This window comes from Bos taurus, chromosome 6 (assembly GCF_002263795.3).
Source record: "Bos taurus isolate L1 Dominette 01449 registration number 42190680 breed Hereford chromosome 6, ARS-UCD2.0, whole genome shotgun sequence".
Classification (NCBI taxonomy): domain Eukaryota; kingdom Metazoa; phylum Chordata; class Mammalia; order Artiodactyla; family Bovidae; genus Bos; species Bos taurus.
In genome coordinates, this window is record NC_037333.1 from 102,830,624 (window position 1) to 102,848,408 (window position 17,785).

A 17,785-nucleotide genomic window follows, 5' to 3' on the forward strand; every position below is an offset into this window, starting at 1 on the left:
ATTTCTCTCCCACCGTCTGAGATTTTTCTCTGCATGTCACACATATCCCAAGCTGGCAGTCGACTCTAAACTAAGGCTGGAGGAGAAGAAAGAGGGAAAGAACCTGATTGCCTGGGTCTCTCCTTATCCAGCCTCTCACCTTCTCTCCTCCCCATTTCACCCAAGTCTCCCCAACCCTGTACAGCCCTCCACCTAACCTGGCCCATTCATGCTGGAGGCAGCTATTATTTACTGAGAGCCTGCTCTGTGCTAAGCCCTGTGCTCCGGGGTCCCAGAGCTGGGCAAGGTGAGACTGAGTTCCTATCCTCTAAATGTACCCAGCCTTCCAAGGAAATAGACATGTAGTCACCCCCAAGCTGGAAGTCAGCTCTGTGACACAGGGACACACAGATAGGCCTTTCTCTACCCTATTTGGTGAACTCCTATTCATCCTTTAAAACCCTATTAGCCTCCACCTCTGTAAAGCCTTTTCTACACAAGCCAGATAAATCCTTATCCTTCTCTGTCCACTCTGGCCTTTTGTGTCCCACACTACTTTGTCCTTACTGATCATGTGTCTGTCTTCCTGCCCCTCATCTTGACTAGACTGTCCCTCTGACAGGGTAGGGGTACGGGAGAAAGTTTTATTCATGAAACTTTCAGGCCTTCACAGCAGTTATCTCTTCCTTCTTCTTCTCCTTTCTTTACTTAACAACTTTGAAATTTGGTCTGAGGGCGGTAGTGTCTGGCTGGAGCACTGGGTGACCTGTTCTGAGGTTGTCAGGGGGAAACACTGTTGCTGGGATGAGGGATTACTGGCTGTGGGAGTCCCAGGGAGCCCCAGGCCTGGTTCAAGGGTAGGCGGGGTCAGCGAAGGTCCCCTGGGCCAAGGAGATTCTCTTGGGTCCCACATGAGCTCAGGTTCAATCCCCACAGCATGTCTCAACCCGATCCCATACATCACTTCCTGGTCACCCTTCCAACCTAGCTCAGCCCCTTCTACTCTGTCATCCTGCCCCCTCAGCTGTTTTATTTTTCTTTGGAGCACATACCACTACCTGAAACCACCCCCTCCCCACACACACACACACATACTCAGTCTATTGTCTTTTCTCCCACATGAGTGTAAGAAGCGGACCCCTGATCACCTGACCCCTCCCACTTCTGATGGGAGTCATCATGCCTTTCTATTAACACCTAGTGCTTGCTCCTGGAGCTCAGGAGCCCTGCAGTTAGCTGCCAAAGGTCTGCATTGCCCTTCACTGAAATCTGCTGTATTCCTCACTCCAAGCCTGGCCTCGCTGCCTCTCTCTCGGACACAATTTCCATTACCCCTACAGCAGCGCCCCCCACCCCCCCCGACTGCCCAGGACCCACTCTGGAAACTGTGGCCGTGTGAGCCCTGGCCTGGCCACCCCTGGCCACACCCCAAGGAAGGGGGAGGAGGGTACTGTGTACCGAGGGATGTTCCAGGCACACTTGACCTGCATTAACTCCTGGATGCCCTGAGCAGGCACTGGCATCACCCTGGTTACAGATAAGGAAAGTGAGGCCCAGAGAAGTGAAATCTGCAGTGGAGGTGACACCAGTAAGCGGCCGGGCAGGGTTGAAGCGGCAGTCAGGTTTCAGGTCTACACCTTTGCACGGTGATACCCTCGGGGGCAGTCACACCTGACTTCTGGCCCTGGCTCTGTCATTTTCTTCCTCCGCATCTTAGGAAGTCTGGTTCATCTTGGCATCTAGTTTTCTTATTGGTGATGTGGGGATGGCAATGTCCAATTCCTGGACATCGGGTCTGGGCCAGGACTGGGAGACATCAACGAGGCCGTGCCTGTCTGTCTGCACCTTTGAAGACCTCACGGTTTACTGGAACTGGAGGTCCTGCCCAACACACCCCGCAGTGCATGCTGAGAGCCCTAAGAATGGTGCAGTGTGTGCAGCGTGCTAGGGGTGAGCAAGGGTGTGACACCCAAGCAGGCAGGCTGCACATCCAAGGGGCTATAAACTCCAGATCTTGCAGGAGGATTTGGGGTTCACTATGAGAATCCCATGGACAGGGGAGCCTGGTGGGCTAAAGTCCATAGGGTCGCAAAGAGTCAGACACCACTGAAGTGACTTAGCACGCACAGGTGTCCCAAAGGGGTGAACATTCCAGGCAAAGGGCATGGAGGGAAGCAAAGGCATGCTATCTGACAGTGTCTCCGGGAGTTCGTACCTGTTCAGCTAACACTGGCGGCTATCACAGCCTCAGCATTCCAGGGCAGAGCACACAGAAATGTGTTTCTCACTCATGGAAAGCTCTGGCTGGGCATGCTGGATGGCACACCGCTTTCCTACAGGGACACAGGCTCCTTCCATCCTCTGTGCCTCCATCCCTAAAGCTTGGATCCTCACCTTCCGGCTGTGGACGGGGAAAGGGGCAGAGAAGGTACTGCTGCTGCTAAGTCACTTCAGCCATGTCCGACTCTGTGCGACCCCACAGACGGCAGCCCACCAGGCCTCCCCGTCCCTGGGATCTCCAGGCAAGAACACTGGAGTGGGTTGCCATTTCCTTCTCCAATGCATGAAAATGAAAAGTGAAAGTGAAGTCGCTCAGTCGTGTCCGACTCTAGCGACCCCATGGACTGCAGCCTACCAGGCTCCTCCTTCCATGGGATTTTCTAGGCAAAAGTACTGGAGTAGGGTGCCATCGCCTTCTTTGAGAGAAGGTACGGCTGCCTCTTAACTGCCTTGGCCCTCAAGTGCGGGGCATCACTGTATTCACACCCCATTGGTCAGAACAGTCATGTAGCCACACCCAGCTGCAAGGGCAGCTGGGAAATGTAGTCCCTGTCTGGGCAGCCAGTTCCCTATGATCAGTTCAATATCAGTTCAGTTGCTCAGTCATGTCCAACTCTTTGCAACCCCATGGACTACAGCATACCAAGCTTCCCTGTCCATCACCAACTCCTAGAGTTTACTCAAACTCATGTCCATTGAGTCGGTGATGCCATCCAACCATCTCATCCTCTGCCATCCCCTTCTCCTGCCTTCAGTCTTTCCCAGCATCAGGGTCTTTTCCAATGAGTCAGTTCTTTGCATCAGGTGACCCAAGTATTGGAGTTTCAGCTTCAGCATCAGTCCTTCCAATGAGTATTCAGGACTGATTTCCTTTAGGATGGACTGGTTGGATTCCTTGCAGTCCAAGGGACTCTCAAGAGTCTTCTCCAACACCACAGTTCAAAAGCATCAATTCTTTGGCACTCAGCTTTCTTTATAATCCAACTCTCACATCCATACATGACTACTGGAAAAATCATAGCTTTGACTAGATGAACCTTTGTTGGAAAAGTAATGTCTCTGCCTTTTAATAAACTTTCTAGGTTGGTCATAACTTTTCTTCCAAGGAGCAAGCGTCTTTTAATTTCATGGCTGCAGTCACCATCTGCAGTGATTTTGGAGCACCAACCCCCTCCCCCCGCCAAAAATAAGGGAACACAAATGTTTGGTGGACAATCTGGCTCTGCCACAGGGTCTTCTCCTTCCCTTTTAGAAATGAGGAAATTGGGGGTGCAGGAGGGTTTAACCATTCATTCAAAGTCACACAGCAGGGTCAGAACCAGTCCCAGGAGGCAGTGCAAAGGAGGTAGGCATTCCTGCAAGGCTGGCACGTTGGACATAGCCACGTGGCACTGCTTACTTCTGACGCACGCAGGATGGACAGCCACTGGCCACACTCCCGGCGTTTTGATCACGCAGCCCTGGATGTTTCCTGCCAGCACCCCTCCCCCATCGCCTTCCCCTCCCCCCAACCCCGCCTCCCCGCCCCCAGCTCTGACCGCCCCTCCTCTCCCACAGGTGCCCGTGCTGAAGCCCATGGACCTGATGGTGGAGGTGAGCCCACGGAGGGTCTTCGCCAATGGCCACACCTACCACATCAACTCCATCTCCGTCAACAGCGACTGCGAGACGTACATGTCCGCGGACGACCTGCGCATCAACCTCTGGCACCTGGCCATCACCGACCGGAGCTTCAGTATCCTTTCCTGCCGCAGCCCCGCCGCCGACTCCATGGGCTGGGCGCACCCGGGTCAGGCATCAGTTGGCCTGTTGTAAGGGGCTGGCTCGGGGGGCTGCCGCGTTGTTCCGCCTCTTCAGGGGGGTGCCTCCTGGCTCACAATGTGAGCGAGGCCCAGGTTTGGAATCATGATGAGTTTATTTATGAAAACTTTAAAACTGAGGCTGCTGAGGGTTACCTTTGACCCTTCACCTCCTCCAGGGGTGACCCCCATCATCTGGGGGACTCACAGGGGACCGAGAAGGAGATGGAGACCTGGGTAGACCTCCACAGTGGTGGTGAGCTGAACCACCAGCCCATCAGGCCTTGCATGCTCAGAATAAAGTCCAGGAGAAAAGAGACTGGCTGTCCCTGAACTGTCCCACCAAGCTCCCAGCTGGCACCCCACAGGCTCTGATTGGGCCTCAGGGACACCCCTGAACCCATTACTGTTGGGGATGCAATGCTCTGCTTGGCCAGGCCCCTCCCTGGTGCTGGAGGGGTCAGCTCCACCCCAGGACGGTGTCTGAATGTGGGAAGGGGTGGTCTCCTGAGGAAAAACAGGCACTGTTCCAGGAACTGGGGGCCCCTGAGATAGGTGGCTTGGACAGAAGGCCACTGCCATGCCTGACCTGCTTCCCAGCAGAAAAAGGTGAGGTGCCACACAGGAGCTCCAGGTCTGCAAATGGGGCAGGTGTGGGACTCACAGGACTGCAGCTGGCCATCCTCAGCTCTCTGCACAGCACTCTACAGTTTACAAAGTGGCTTGTCATTCACAGCCTCACTTGGTGTTCATGGTGGACATAAAAGCTGCAAAGCAGTGGCAGTGATATCATAGCCTATTTTATACATGAAGAAATGCATGCTCAGAAAGACACCCCCCCCATCCCCCAGCAGAGACAGAGTCCCTTGGCCTGGCCCAGTGCTCTTTGCCGTGCCCTCGGGCTGTGGTGTTGGGACAGTGACTCCCACCTCCTAGAGCCCGGATTTCCTTATCCTAGGACTAGGGTGGGGATGGTAACCTCTGCCCGATCCATCTTCCTGCGCTGTTGTAAGGACCGTGAATGCCAAGGCTCTTTAAAAATTACAAAGCCCTGCAGCTGTGTAAGGGGTTATGTTTCATTTCATTCATTTAACCATCAATTCCTCTTCTGTCCCAGGCCCCATGCTGAGGTCCAGGGACACAAGGGCGAATGAAAGAAACTCAGTTTCTTCCTCTAGGGCACCTCTGGAGGGACACAACGCTGACCTGGGTGGTATCAGAGATGCAAGCCTTGCTTGTAACTCAGGTCTGCACTCTCTTCCTGGGCTACCAGGGAGGACTGAGGAGTGGGCAGGGTTAGGATGCTTCCAGTGTCTTGAGGAGGCTGCTGAGGGTTCCAGGGTGGGTGAGGGGTTGTGGGTGCGCATGATGAAACAGAAAAGTGGGAGGTCAGGACAGCTGCAGCAGGCCTCGTTGACAGTGTGAGTAGGGGACATCCTCCTGGGGACCACCGTCTCCAAACATTGGTCATTCGCAAACCCCTTTTGCAACTATGACTCTGTCTGTACACGGTGCATTATTTCATTTTCTTTTCTAATTTTTCTCATTTTTATTAATTTTCTTTAAATTAAGTGGCTTTAATTTTACCTAAATCAGTGCATTTGGAAAGGAACATTAATTTTACTACCACAAATGGAAATAAAATGTATCAACACACATAAGTAGGAGGGAGTCATAGAGATAAATGCCATGAAAACAAAACAAGGGGAATAAAATCCATCCTCCACCCTGTCTGGTAGATCTTTCCGTGATGATGGAAAAATTCTCTATTTGCATTTGTAGGATGGTAGCTGCAAGTCACGTGTGCCTGTGGAGTACCTAAAACGTGGCTAGGGTGACTGAGGAGCAGAATTTCTCATTTAATTTAGTTTGAAAGAATTCATGCTGCTGCTGCTGCTAAGTCACTTCAGTTGTGTCCAATCCTTCACAACCCCATGGACTGCAGCCTACCAGGCTCCTCTGTCCATGGGATTTTCCAGGCAAGAGTACTGGAGTGGGTTGCCATTGCCTTCTCACTTTGAGTTAAATAGTCACATGTGCAGACTTTATAAATGTGTGTTAGACGAGGCTGCTTCTTTCTGTCGGACCTGGGGATGAAGAAGGGATTCAGGTGTTAGAGATATGATTGCACAAATAGATACCTTCTCCCTCATTCAGTAAAAAGACTGGAAAGTAATTGAAAGCCTTGCTTGGTATCTGGATCTGTGTTCTGAAAACTGTTTACCTCCTAACTGCTGTCAGGTGATAAGAAGCTACTGATGTACCCTAAGGAGAGGAATGGGCTTCCCTGGTGGCTCAGATGGTAAAGAATCCACCTGCAATGCAGGAGACCTGGGTTTGATCCCTGGGTCAGAAAGATCCCCTGCAGAAGGGAATGGTAACCCACTGCAGTATTCTTGCCTGGGAAATCCCATGGATAGAGGACCTGGTGGTCTACAGTCCATGGGGTTGCAAAGAGTCAGACACAACTGAGTGACTGACTTTCACATCACTTTTCACTTCAAGCAGGGCATTAGTACTGGTCAGCTTGCAGAGGGGTCCCTCAGGCTGTGGATGTATGTTGTGGATGGACTGGATTCTAGCAGATAATTCTGAAATCCAGGTAACTGAGTAGACCAGGGAGACACGGACCTGGGTAGGGTAGAGTGCGGCCATGGGCAGGAAGCCGTGAGATAGATGGATAGTTAAAATGATATTTGTAGATATGGGCCTGTATCAGAACTGTCTTTTAGACCATGGTGGCCACAGGACATTGGAACAGGTTAGTTGTTATTAAGAAGAGGACTGATCCATCCCAGGACTGCAGGCAAATCTGCCAGTCATTACTGTCAGCTTCGTGTGCCATATCCACTCAGTGGAGAGCATGCCATTCACTAGTATACTTATTGAGCCCCTACTGTGTGCTAGGCCCTGTGTTGTTGTTGTTCAGCCGCTCAGTCGTGTCTGGCTCTTTGCGACCCCATGAATCTGCAGCACACCAGGCTTCCCTGTCCTTCACCAGCTCCTGGAGTTTGCTCAAATTTATGTCCACTGAGTCAGTGATGCCATCCAACCATGTCATCCTCTTTTGTCCCCATCTCCTCCTGCCCTCAATCTTTCCTAGCATCAGGGTCTTTTCCAATGACTTGGCTCTTCCCATCAGGTGGTCAAAGTATTGGAACTTTAGCTTCAGCATCAGTCCTTCCAGTGAATATTCAGGGTTTATTTCCTTTTGGATTGATGGTTTGATCTCCTTACAGTCCAAAGGACTCTCAAGAGTCTTCTCCAGCACCACAGTTTGAAAGCATCAATTCTTCAGCACTCAGCCTTCTTTATGGTCCAACATCCATACATGACTACTAGAAAAACCGTAGCTTTGACTAGACGGACCGTTGTTGGCAAAGTGATGTCTCTGCTTTTTAATATGCTGTCTAGGTTTGTCATAGCTTTTCTTCCAAGAAGCAAGGGTCTTTTAATTTCCTGGCTGCAGCCGCAATCTGCTGTGATTTTGGAGCCCCCCAAAATAAAGGTACAGGCTAGGCTCTGTTCCCATTGCTTAAATTAGAGAGATAAAGATCCATGTCCTCTTGGAATGGACATATAATTTAATGTTGATAAACCATTAATACAATAAACAAGCAAATATCCAGTACATGAGCAGGTGATAAGTGCTATGAGGAATGAGAGGGACCAGAGAGCATGGCCGTGTGAGTTTTTCTCCAGCCCCATTTTCTTTCATGTCTGCAGATGCCCAGGGGATGGAGAGGGAGCCAGGGTGGTGGGTTTGCAAAATGAGGATGCAGACATGGGGCTGATGGTATATGCAAGGGAGTAAAAATAGTGACTGGTCCCAGAATCTCAGCCAGCAGAGGAAGTGAGGGCTGGAGCATCAGTAGATTGGGGAGTCCCCATGGGCACCCAGAGAGGCTTCCTTGCCTGCAGATCCTGCTATGTGACTCTGTTAGACCTGTGTATAGACCCTAATTTTGTGAAAATGAATTGTTAGTTGATCCAAATACACAAGTGTTTTGGCCCGTAGGGGAGTATGAGCATTATAGCATGCTGGTGATGCCAGGGCCGGGCTCACAGCAACCCTTGTCTGTAGGACCTAAATACCAATTAGGCAGACAGAAGGGGCTGAGTGGAATCTCCAGGGCATGTGGTGGCTGTGGAGACGTCCCTTGATTAGATCAGCTCATCAGGGACCCGGGTTGCATGAGGCACTCCCCATGGCCTGCTGCTGCTTCGCTACCAGAGTGACAAGACACAGGGACCCAGAGCAGAGAGGCCTGGCACCGTCCCATGGCATCCAGCCTCCCCCTGGCAAGAAAGGTGTCAGAACTGTGGCTTGTAGGTGTGATGACGAGTCTGATAGTAGCTGGGTAATTAGAAAAGGCGTTTCATTTCCAACCTAGGAGGAGGCCAGAAAAGCTGATGTGACTCCACGCTGAGCTGGGGAATTGCTCTGAATTTTGAAATACCTTTTGAGCAAGTACTTCCTGGTGGACTCGGGACCTGGGGGCTCACATTCCTTTAACTCTTACTCTTCAGTGTCTTGATTTGCTCTGGTGCTGCTGTTCAGTCCCCCAGGCCCCTGGGAGCTTTCTGCTGTGTTTCCATCTCCTTGTGTCCAAACAGTAACACTTTCTGTGCACACGTGCTAAGGCACTTCAGTCACATCTGACTGTTTGTGACCCCATGGACTATACCCTGCCAGGCTCCTCTGTCCATGGGATTCTCCAAGCCAGAATACTGGAGGGGGTTGCTATTTCCTCCTCCAGGGGATCTTCCTGACCTTGAGATCGAACCCACATCTCATGTCTCCTGCACTGGGAGTCTGGGTCGTAACACTTTCTACTTGGGTAGAATTGATTTTCAGCAAAGGTTTTAAGAGAAAAGGAAATCTTTTTAATAAAGAAGAAAAAGTGGGCATTATTTTGACCAGTAAGAATAGTGATAGAGTGGATTCAGAGGACCTTTCCTCTTATAATTCTAGAATTGGCTGCTCTGAACAGAGGAGGGGAGACTGGTACTTCCTGAGCCTCCACCATGTGCCAGGCACAAACAGGTGCTGTGCCTTCGTCTGTCAGCAAGTCCCCAGCCTCCTTGCCCTCTTTCACCCACAACATGGAAAGAAATGCCAAGCCCTTTCCATCCTCCCCCGATGGCTCTGGAATCCTGCCCTCCTCACCCTGGCCAAGGCTCAGCTCAGGCTGCACCCTTCCTTCCTGGACTGTTGCCTGAATTCCACCTTGCCTGCTTTGCTCAGCAGTCAGCCCTCCACAGAAGCTGGGAGAATGGTTCATCACCACCTCTGGTCTGACCACATCAGTCCTCTTGGTAAAGCTCTCAGTGGCAAAGCCATCTCGTGGTAAAGCCATCAGCTTCTGGAGAATGTCCAAATCCCTCCACAGAGAGCTGCAGCTCTTGGTTACCCTCACCCGCCCTCCACCCCTCACTCACCTCCCCTGGTCTCGTGTATCAGGCTTCCCCACACCTGGGTCATTGGGTTTCCCCTCATGCTGGTGGATGAGGGCAGTGCTCAGCCTTCCCTGGATCATCCTTTCTCCTTCCAGTCACCTGGTTGGCTCCTGTTTGCCCACAAGCATCACTCACAGCCCCCTTTGCCCGGTCACTTCTCCTCTGTCCACTCTGGGCCCCTCTCAGGCTGCTCCGAGCCCCTCTGGGCCCACACTCCCGGGTCACACTGGGATTTTGTCACCTGTTAGTAGGAACATCTCGTCAGTTTTCTGATGAAACCGCTGTGATGAGGAACCCGGACTGAGGCCTCTCTGTGTCCCCACACATGGAGGGCCTGGCACATGGTGGGGGCTTATGAATAGTTGCAGGTGGTAATTTTGGAGGAAGTTCCCAGTTTCCACAGTTCACAGGTCTTCAGATGTAGATGCCTCCTTGTACGTCTGGGCTCCAGCATGAGGGCTCTGGGACCCCAGACACTAAAGAGAAGCAGCTGGGCTCTGGGGTCTGGCAGAATTGGGCTCAGATTCAATTTCAGTTATTGCAAAATGGACCAATTTTCTTATCATGTGGATATTTGTAAGGAATAAAGGGATCATTCGCATAAAGGGGTCTGGCAGTTGGCTGGCATTAAAGCCCCCTTAGACCACTCCTTAGGCTCCTCAAATACTTAAGGCTGCTTTTCATAAAATCCCTGCATCTTCTGGAATAGTTGAAGCCCCTTTTCCCCAGTGCCATCACCACATCTGTTTAATCAACCTCTCATGTCCTTTAATACCAACATTTTGAGGCTCTGAGGCAGTGCTGGGTGATTTTTCTTGAGTCTGAAAATCTTAGAGGTAACAGATTGCGCAGGCCTGTGGACCCCACCTTTATTTTTAGCACCCAGAGACTTGTATAGATGGTTCAATTGATTTTTCTCTCCCCTGAGCGATCTTTCATGGTGGAAGCTGGCACCACACCAAGCCACAGCCTGGAACAAATTTCTAATTCTCATGTATGGAGCAGGTGCTGAAGCTCGGCTGGATGGTGAAGCAAATCCAAATTCTTAGTCAGCACCCAGCCACCTGTGGGCTGGGCTTGTTCTCTGCACAGAGAGCCAGAGAGGAGACTGACCAAGGCTCCTCCCCATGCCGAAACCCTAAAACCTGGGGTTCAACCCTGCCTTCGACACTCCCTTGCCCAGTGACACTGCCTGTCACTCAGGCTTTCTGAGCCTCGCTTTTCTTTTCCATTTGATAGGGTGTGCCTCCTGTGCTGGGGGCTGTGATAGCAGAATGGCTGGTGAATATAGAGCCTGATGTGCTGTAGGCAGGATCCACATAGGCCCATGACCACTGTTAAGAACCTTACAGGCTGCCTCTTCTCACCCTGCCACAGAAAAGGAAAGTGGGGTGTGTCCACACAGAAATGCCCCAAGTCTGAATCCCCCAGGTTGGCTTTCCACCCAGAAAACACACTGTTAAACTGTTATCAGCACCACTGCTTTAGGGGCTCAGGTTTGTCAGTTTCCACGCCAGGGGATGGTGCATGCACACTGTCCATGGTGCTGACTCCATAGGAGCCCGTGCTGCCTCTCATCATCACCCTCACCACCCCGCACACCACCTTCACCTCTTACTGAGGACTTACTCTGTGCCAGGCAGTGCTCAATCACTGTGCACATATTCACCTACTTAATTCTCCCACGTCACTGTGGAGTAGGCATGATTAACATCCCCCCTTTACAGGGGAGGTAATTGCCATGGACAGAGGAGCCTGGTGGGCTACAGTCCATGGGGTTGCAGAGTCAGACATGACTTAGCCACTGAACAAGAACAACTAAGCCACAGAAAAGTTAGGCAATCTACCCAGAGTCACCCAGCTGGCAAGTGGGTGGGATTCAGACTTGGGACATCTGAACACAGAACTGTACACGTCACCATCATGCCACACTGCTTCTCAGTCATGATATTAACAGTCCCCATGACAGCCGTGTTATTGCACATTTTTCTTGCAGGCACTGAGCTGAACGCACTGCACTTGCTACCCTTAATCCTCATGGCAGCTCACGCAGGTGGTGCTGTCATTCCACTACGCAGCTGTGGAGATGAGTTCTGAGAAGTGAGTGCACTTCCCTGTGGCCCCTCCTGGCCCTGGTTACTCAGATTGCCTTTCCATTTCCATCCATGCAGTAGTTTCAGGCTCTCGTTTTAGATCCTAAGGTGCTCTTCACACTGTTGCAAGACAGAGTGGGGATTAATTCATTACATGGGTGACCAGATGCATGGGCTTTGGCAGCTGTATGATGTTTCTAACATGTCCTCTGGGTGGTGGGACATACAACTCTATCGTGCTTCCTGTCCCTTCCTGAAAGGCCTCCATGGCATTTGTGTAACACACTCCTGATTAACCTCCACTTTGACTCCAGGCTAGAACCCTGCCACCCACCCCCTCTGTCTCCCTCTTAGGGCTCAAGCAACCTGCTCTCTCTCAACTCCTCACCCTTATACTTCCCCCTCACCTGGAACACTTCTGCCAGCCCGACCCTCTGCCTGGATAACTCCTACTTACACTCTGGCCTCAGCTGAATGCCTTTGCCTCAGAGGACCCTTCCCTGACTCTCCAGACCAGCTCAGGGCGTTGTTACAAATCTCATCACAGGTGCCCTTTATGTGTCTCCTGAAGCATCCATCATGGGGCTAGCATCTCATTTCACTGCTGGGCTAGGAGCCCTGAAAGGTCAAGACAGGATCTAGTTTGCCCCTTCTCGATGCCATGGAAGGGAGCCACCTAGGTGTGCATCCCAGCTGTGCCCACCGTGGGTTTCCCCTCCCAACCCTGAGTTGGATGCAAACCCAGGCATGTAATCCAGTGCAAACCCTCACTGTCCATCTAGGGTGCAACAAACATTATACCATTTGCAACCCGCTTAATTTCATGTCTGTTTCAGAAGAAGAGAACTCCACTGATTTTAACTACCTTTAATTGTTGCTCAAAGTACCAGCCATGTGCTAGGTCCTTATCTCCTTGATGAAGGAGATGTCATCTCCTTAAACTCTTCACTACAGCCATGCAAAGCAGATGGTATCCACTCATTCTACAGAGTTTTGCAAACAAGCAGGTCACAGAGAGGCTGAGAAGTTTTCCAGAGGTCACACAGCTGTTATTTAATGGGGTCTGGTCTGTCCAGCCCTGGTTTTTGTGACTCAGAAGTCAGAGCTTTCTTGCCTAAGCATTTGGGTATCACATAAGCTGGCCCATGGTAGAGGTGCGCAAACTACTCATCACAAAGAGAATATACTCCAGGGTTTCAGTGAGCTTGCGCAGTGAGCAGTTACTCAGAATGGCTCCTCTTTAATGGACGTGTGTGGCCCCAGCATTTTCTCAGAGTGAGATTGCTCCATCATAGTTCATAAGATTCTGAGCAGAGAAGAGAAGGAGGCTGTTATGGGCTGAATTTTGTCTCCCCCGCCAAAACAAAAAAAAAGCTGTATATTGAAGCTCTACCCCCCAGTGCCTCAGGATATGACTATATCTGGAAATGGGTCTTTAAAGAGGTGGTTAAGGTAAAATGAGGTCACTAGGGTGGGTCCCAATCCAGTGTGACTGGTGTATTTATAAGAGGAGGAGCCTGGCACACAGACATACCCAGAGGGGATGATCACATGAGGACACAGGGAGAAGATCTGCAAGCCCAGGACAGAGGCCTCAGAAGGAACCAACCCTGCCAACACCTTAATCTTGGACTTCCAGCCTCCACACCATGAGAATAATTTTCTATTGTTTAAGTCACCCAATTGTGCCATTTTACTGTGGTGACCCAAGCAAACTGATAAAGAGACACAGGTCGCCAGAAACCTCCTATAGAATCTTGCTCGGTTAGTGGAGTGCCCATACCTCATTCTTGTAGCCAGGTCATCTTTTGGAGAAAATTTGCTGAAAAAAAGCAGCTTTGCTGGCCATGCCCCAGTGAAACTGCCTCCACATGCAGGAGGCCTTCCAGGCCCCTCCATACCAGCGTCCTTGGGGAGCGTGTGTGGGAGGTCTTTTGTTGTGTGACCTTTGGCAGAGCTGCCTCCATCCTTACTCCTGCTTGGTCACCATGGTAACAGCCTCCCCTTCCTAAGAGCGTGCTCCTACGAGGACATCTGGATAAACCACGCTTTGCTGTGTTCAGTCAGTGGAGCCCAAAGCTGCATCCTTCTCATCATGGAGCCCTTGCCCACTCTCAACATCCAGCTTGCCCAGGACAGAGCCAGTCCAGCAAGCCCCAACAGCAGGGTCTTTGGGGGTGTTGGCCCCATGGCAGAACTCCATGGTAAGTGGAGGTACAATCACTCTGGAACAGAGCGGACAGTGGGAGCAACAGTTAAGAAGGCTGGACGTTAGGAAGCCAAGGTTCATCCTTGCTCTGCTTCTGCCTCTGGCCCTGGGCCAGTCACCTCCCTGCCCTTGCTTCCCTCTCCTCCTTCATGGGATTGGAGGGTGGGTGGTCCCTTTCTGCAGGGATGCCCAGGTGCCAGGCCTGCAGGGGGCTGCCCTCACCAACTCTCCAAGTGTCTGATAGTGTCTCCAGGCTTAGTTACTTGCTGTATCTTCAGAGTCACTTGTCACAGCATAGCCACTCAAGCCCGTCACGACATTAGTTGATACTCGTGTGATTCCTGGGTGTCCGTGGAGTGCTTTCCATACCCGTTTCTCATTGGAGCTCCTCCCTGAAACGAACCCATGACATTTATTCATTTCATGTGCCAGACTCATTTTATGGTGAGTGGAGATCTGCCCGGGGAATGAGTGACAGAGCTTGTGCCTGTGATCCTGGGATGGGGAAGGGAGACCGAGGTTGAAAGAGCTGCAGCTCAGAGAATCGAGGGCCACAGAAGTGCAGCCACCTTCTCTCCGATGTTTCAGGACCCTCCAAGTGAGATCCCACACAGTGGTGTGGCTTCAGACCAATGATCGGCCAAGGTGCCAGGTGCCTGTGTCCAGCCGCGGGTTTCAGGACATCAGAAGATGCCCTTGGCAGCAGGAGATGAAGGCGTTTCTATAAAAATCCCCTCAAACTTGATGACTCTGCAGAAGACCCAGCTGAATTACATTCCTGTCTCCTTGGCAAGAAGAAACACAGACTTCACTCTGGGATGGAATAAACCCTTGTTTCTGAGCTTTACTGACCTCCAGGCATTTTACAGACTGGCAGTAAAGAGAGGCTTCTGTTACAACAGCAAGATTGCAACTCCTCTTCTGAACCCCAGGGTCAGCAAAGAGTAGCCCAGCAAGGAGAGGTGGGCTCAAGAATTTTATAAAGCTTGATGGGAACACTGCCATGCCCATTCATTTACATATTATCTGTGGCTGTTTTTGCATCACAGAAGCAGAGTTGGGTAGCAGAAGGAGATCTTGTGGCCTGCTGAGCCTGAAATATTTCCTTTCTGGCCCTTTACAGAAATTGTCTGCTGACTGTGGTGTGGAGGGTTGACTTGTGCTTGTTCACACAAGCACCGAAGGAAAAGGGGCTGGAGCCAGGCAGCTGCTAGCAGCAGTACCAACTTCGCAGGCCCCCTCCTGCCCACCCGCCCACACTCCCACGGCTGGGCCTTTCCTCTTCTGCTCCTGGAGCCTCCGCCCACACTGGTCCAGAGAAGCTGTGTGACTGGCCCAAGGGAGTCTCCACATGGATTAAAGGCAGATTTGAGCGTGGAATCCAGGCTCCCTAGCAGCCAGTTCCACACTTGCCTGCAGTGTTAGGGCATGTTCCTTCTTACTAGTTCACTTACAAACCACCTTCTCCACAACAGGCCCTGTCCTCAGCACGTCATCACATGCATCATCTTAATTATAGGAGGCGGACTGAGGATTTACAAGGAGAGACAATGATTTATCATAAGAAACCTTGTAACTGAATAATTGGCTTCCGTGGTGGCTCAGTGGTAAAGAATCCACCTGCCAATGCAGGAGACGTGGGTTCAATCCCTGAGTCAGGAAGATCCCCTGGAGTAGGAAATGGCAACCCACTCCAGTATTCTCGCCTGGAAAATTCCATGCACAGAGGAGCCTGGCAGACTACAGTCCATGGGACCACAGAGAGTCAGACATGACTGAATGACTAAGCACACACACTACCCTAGGAGGTAAGGTGTGGTGGTGATGGTTTTCCTGGTGGCTCAGTCAATAAAGAATCTGCCTGCAATGCAGGAGAAGGGTCAATCCCTAGGTCGGGAAGATCCCCTGAAGAAGGAAATGGCAACCCACTCCAGTCTCCTTGCCTGGGGAATCTCATGGACAGAAGACAGGGGTAAGGTATGCCATTGTCATTTTGAACTTGGGGAAACTGAAGCACAGAGAGGTCTAGAAACTTGCACACACAGCTAGCAAGCAGAGAGAGCCTGGATTCAGCCCCAGGTTGTCAGGTTGTTCTCACCCCATTCCTCTGTCTCCCAAGTCACAGCATATTGCATATTGTAGATTCTGGAGCTCAATTCTGTTGCTGTACTCTGGCTGAGGTTGGGGCGCTGATCAGGGGCAGGGAGCCCCCCTGAGGCAGAGGCAGCCTGGGCTGAGGGCCAGAACAGAGGGACCTCCAAATGGAGGAGCCCGGACATGGAGGCAGGCTGGAGGTGATTAAGGAAGGAATGCAGCAGGGGATTCCAAAGCTGCCCTGATTTCTGGCTCAGCATTTCAGGGCTGGAGCTGCTACAATAGGGACCTGCAGGGAAAGAAGCAGTCTGGAATGGATGTCGAGGAAGATGTCTATGATCCCGGCATGAAGCCCAAGACTTTATTTCCCAGCTTCCGGGAAGCAACCTGGGTGTCTGAGTTTCCTATAGATGGTATAACTTTTCACATACCATTTGGTTCAAAACAATAAAAATCTATTGGCTCACAGTTCCAGAGGTCTGAAGTTTGCAAAATTAAGGTGTTGTCAGGGCTGTGTTCCTCTGAGGGCTCCTGGGGAGTGTCCTTCCATGCTTCTCCCAGCTCCTGTAGCCCCAGGCATTGCTCCTTCGTCTGCCTCTGAGATGGCCTTCTCCTCTGGGTGTGTCTGCTTCTCCTTCTGTGCCTCTTATAAGGAACTTGTGATCAGATTTAGGGCCCACCCAGGTAATCTAGGAAGATCCCCCACCCCGCATTTTGAGATCCTGAACTTGATCATGTGTACAAAACCCCTTTTTCCAAATAATTTCACATTCACAATCTCTGGGGGTTAGGACATGGATATGTATTGGTGGGGAGGGGAACCATTCAACTTCCTGCACTGGAGAAAATTACCTTGCACTCAGCCAAAGGGTGGGGACCAGAACTAGTCTACCTTCTGCCCTTATCCTCTCTGCGTGACCTGCTCCTCTCTCCACCTACCTGTGTCTGACAAACTTCCCTTGTAGGGAAAAATCATTCTTAGCTGCCAAAGTGTGATTGAAAGTGAAACAAAAGCCATCAGACACTTGGAGTACAATTAAATGGAAAAACAGAACATGAATAATTCATCCAGCTTTGCCAGGGGGAGGGGGCTCGTAAATGAGTCTAATTATACATCTTCCCAAGAGAGGTCAGTCCTGCCATGGAAGAAGCTCTGCCTACACCTGGGATTCTTGCAGCTGATTCCAAAATGGGCCTGGGGGCAGCACCTTGGGGGTTAATCCTCAAAAAGAAATGGTGTTCCAGGGTCATACTCAACCCCTCATTTTGCAAATAGGGGAAAACAAGGTTTACGGATGGAAATGATTATTGCATATGGAACTGAACATTCTAGAGAGAGCCAAGACCCCAGACACCTGGTCCAAGACCCCCAACTTCCAACCCAACACTGGTCTTGCCAATGTCAAGGCCACCGTGTATGGTCAAGTGTCTCAAAGTCCACAGGCATGTGGCCACTCGGGTGGGAGTCCCAAAGGAGTGTTTGGGGTGTCTGTTTGGGACGTTAATTACTGAGCTATAGAGGCCTCCCCAGGGCTTCCCAGGTGGCACAGTGGTAAAGGATCCACGTTCAGTGCAGGAGACAAAAGAGATGCAGGTTCAATCCCTGGGTTGGGAAGATCCCCTGGAGGAGGAAAATGGCAAACCTCTCCAGTATTCCTGCCTGGAGAATCCCATGGACAGAGGAGCCTGGTGGGCTACAGTCCACGGGGTCACAGAGTCGGACACGACTGAGTGACTAAGTATACACACAGAGGCTTCTCCTCACCTACTTCCCTAGTCAGGAGTCCATCTCCAGGTGCCTGCTCAGTGATGTGACCACACAGATTTAGCAGGGACAGACCTACTCAGTCATTCGCCCCTCACACACCCGA

The 17,785-nt window shown here is 51.2% G+C and overlaps 1 protein-coding gene across 2 annotated transcripts in view; it reads left to right on the forward strand.

Moving 5' to 3' along the window:
* PPP2R2C (protein phosphatase 2 regulatory subunit Bgamma) overlaps positions 1-17,785 on the forward strand; it is a 166,899-nt gene that overhangs the window by 113,937 nt on the left and 35,177 nt on the right. For both annotated transcript variants that reach the window (XM_024993627.2, XM_024993628.2), the window contains exon 5: positions 3,817-3,994. In XM_024993627.2, the coding sequence (XP_024849395.1) occupies positions 3,817-3,994 (178 nt within the window). The remainder of the gene's footprint in view (positions 1-3,816; positions 3,995-17,785) is intronic.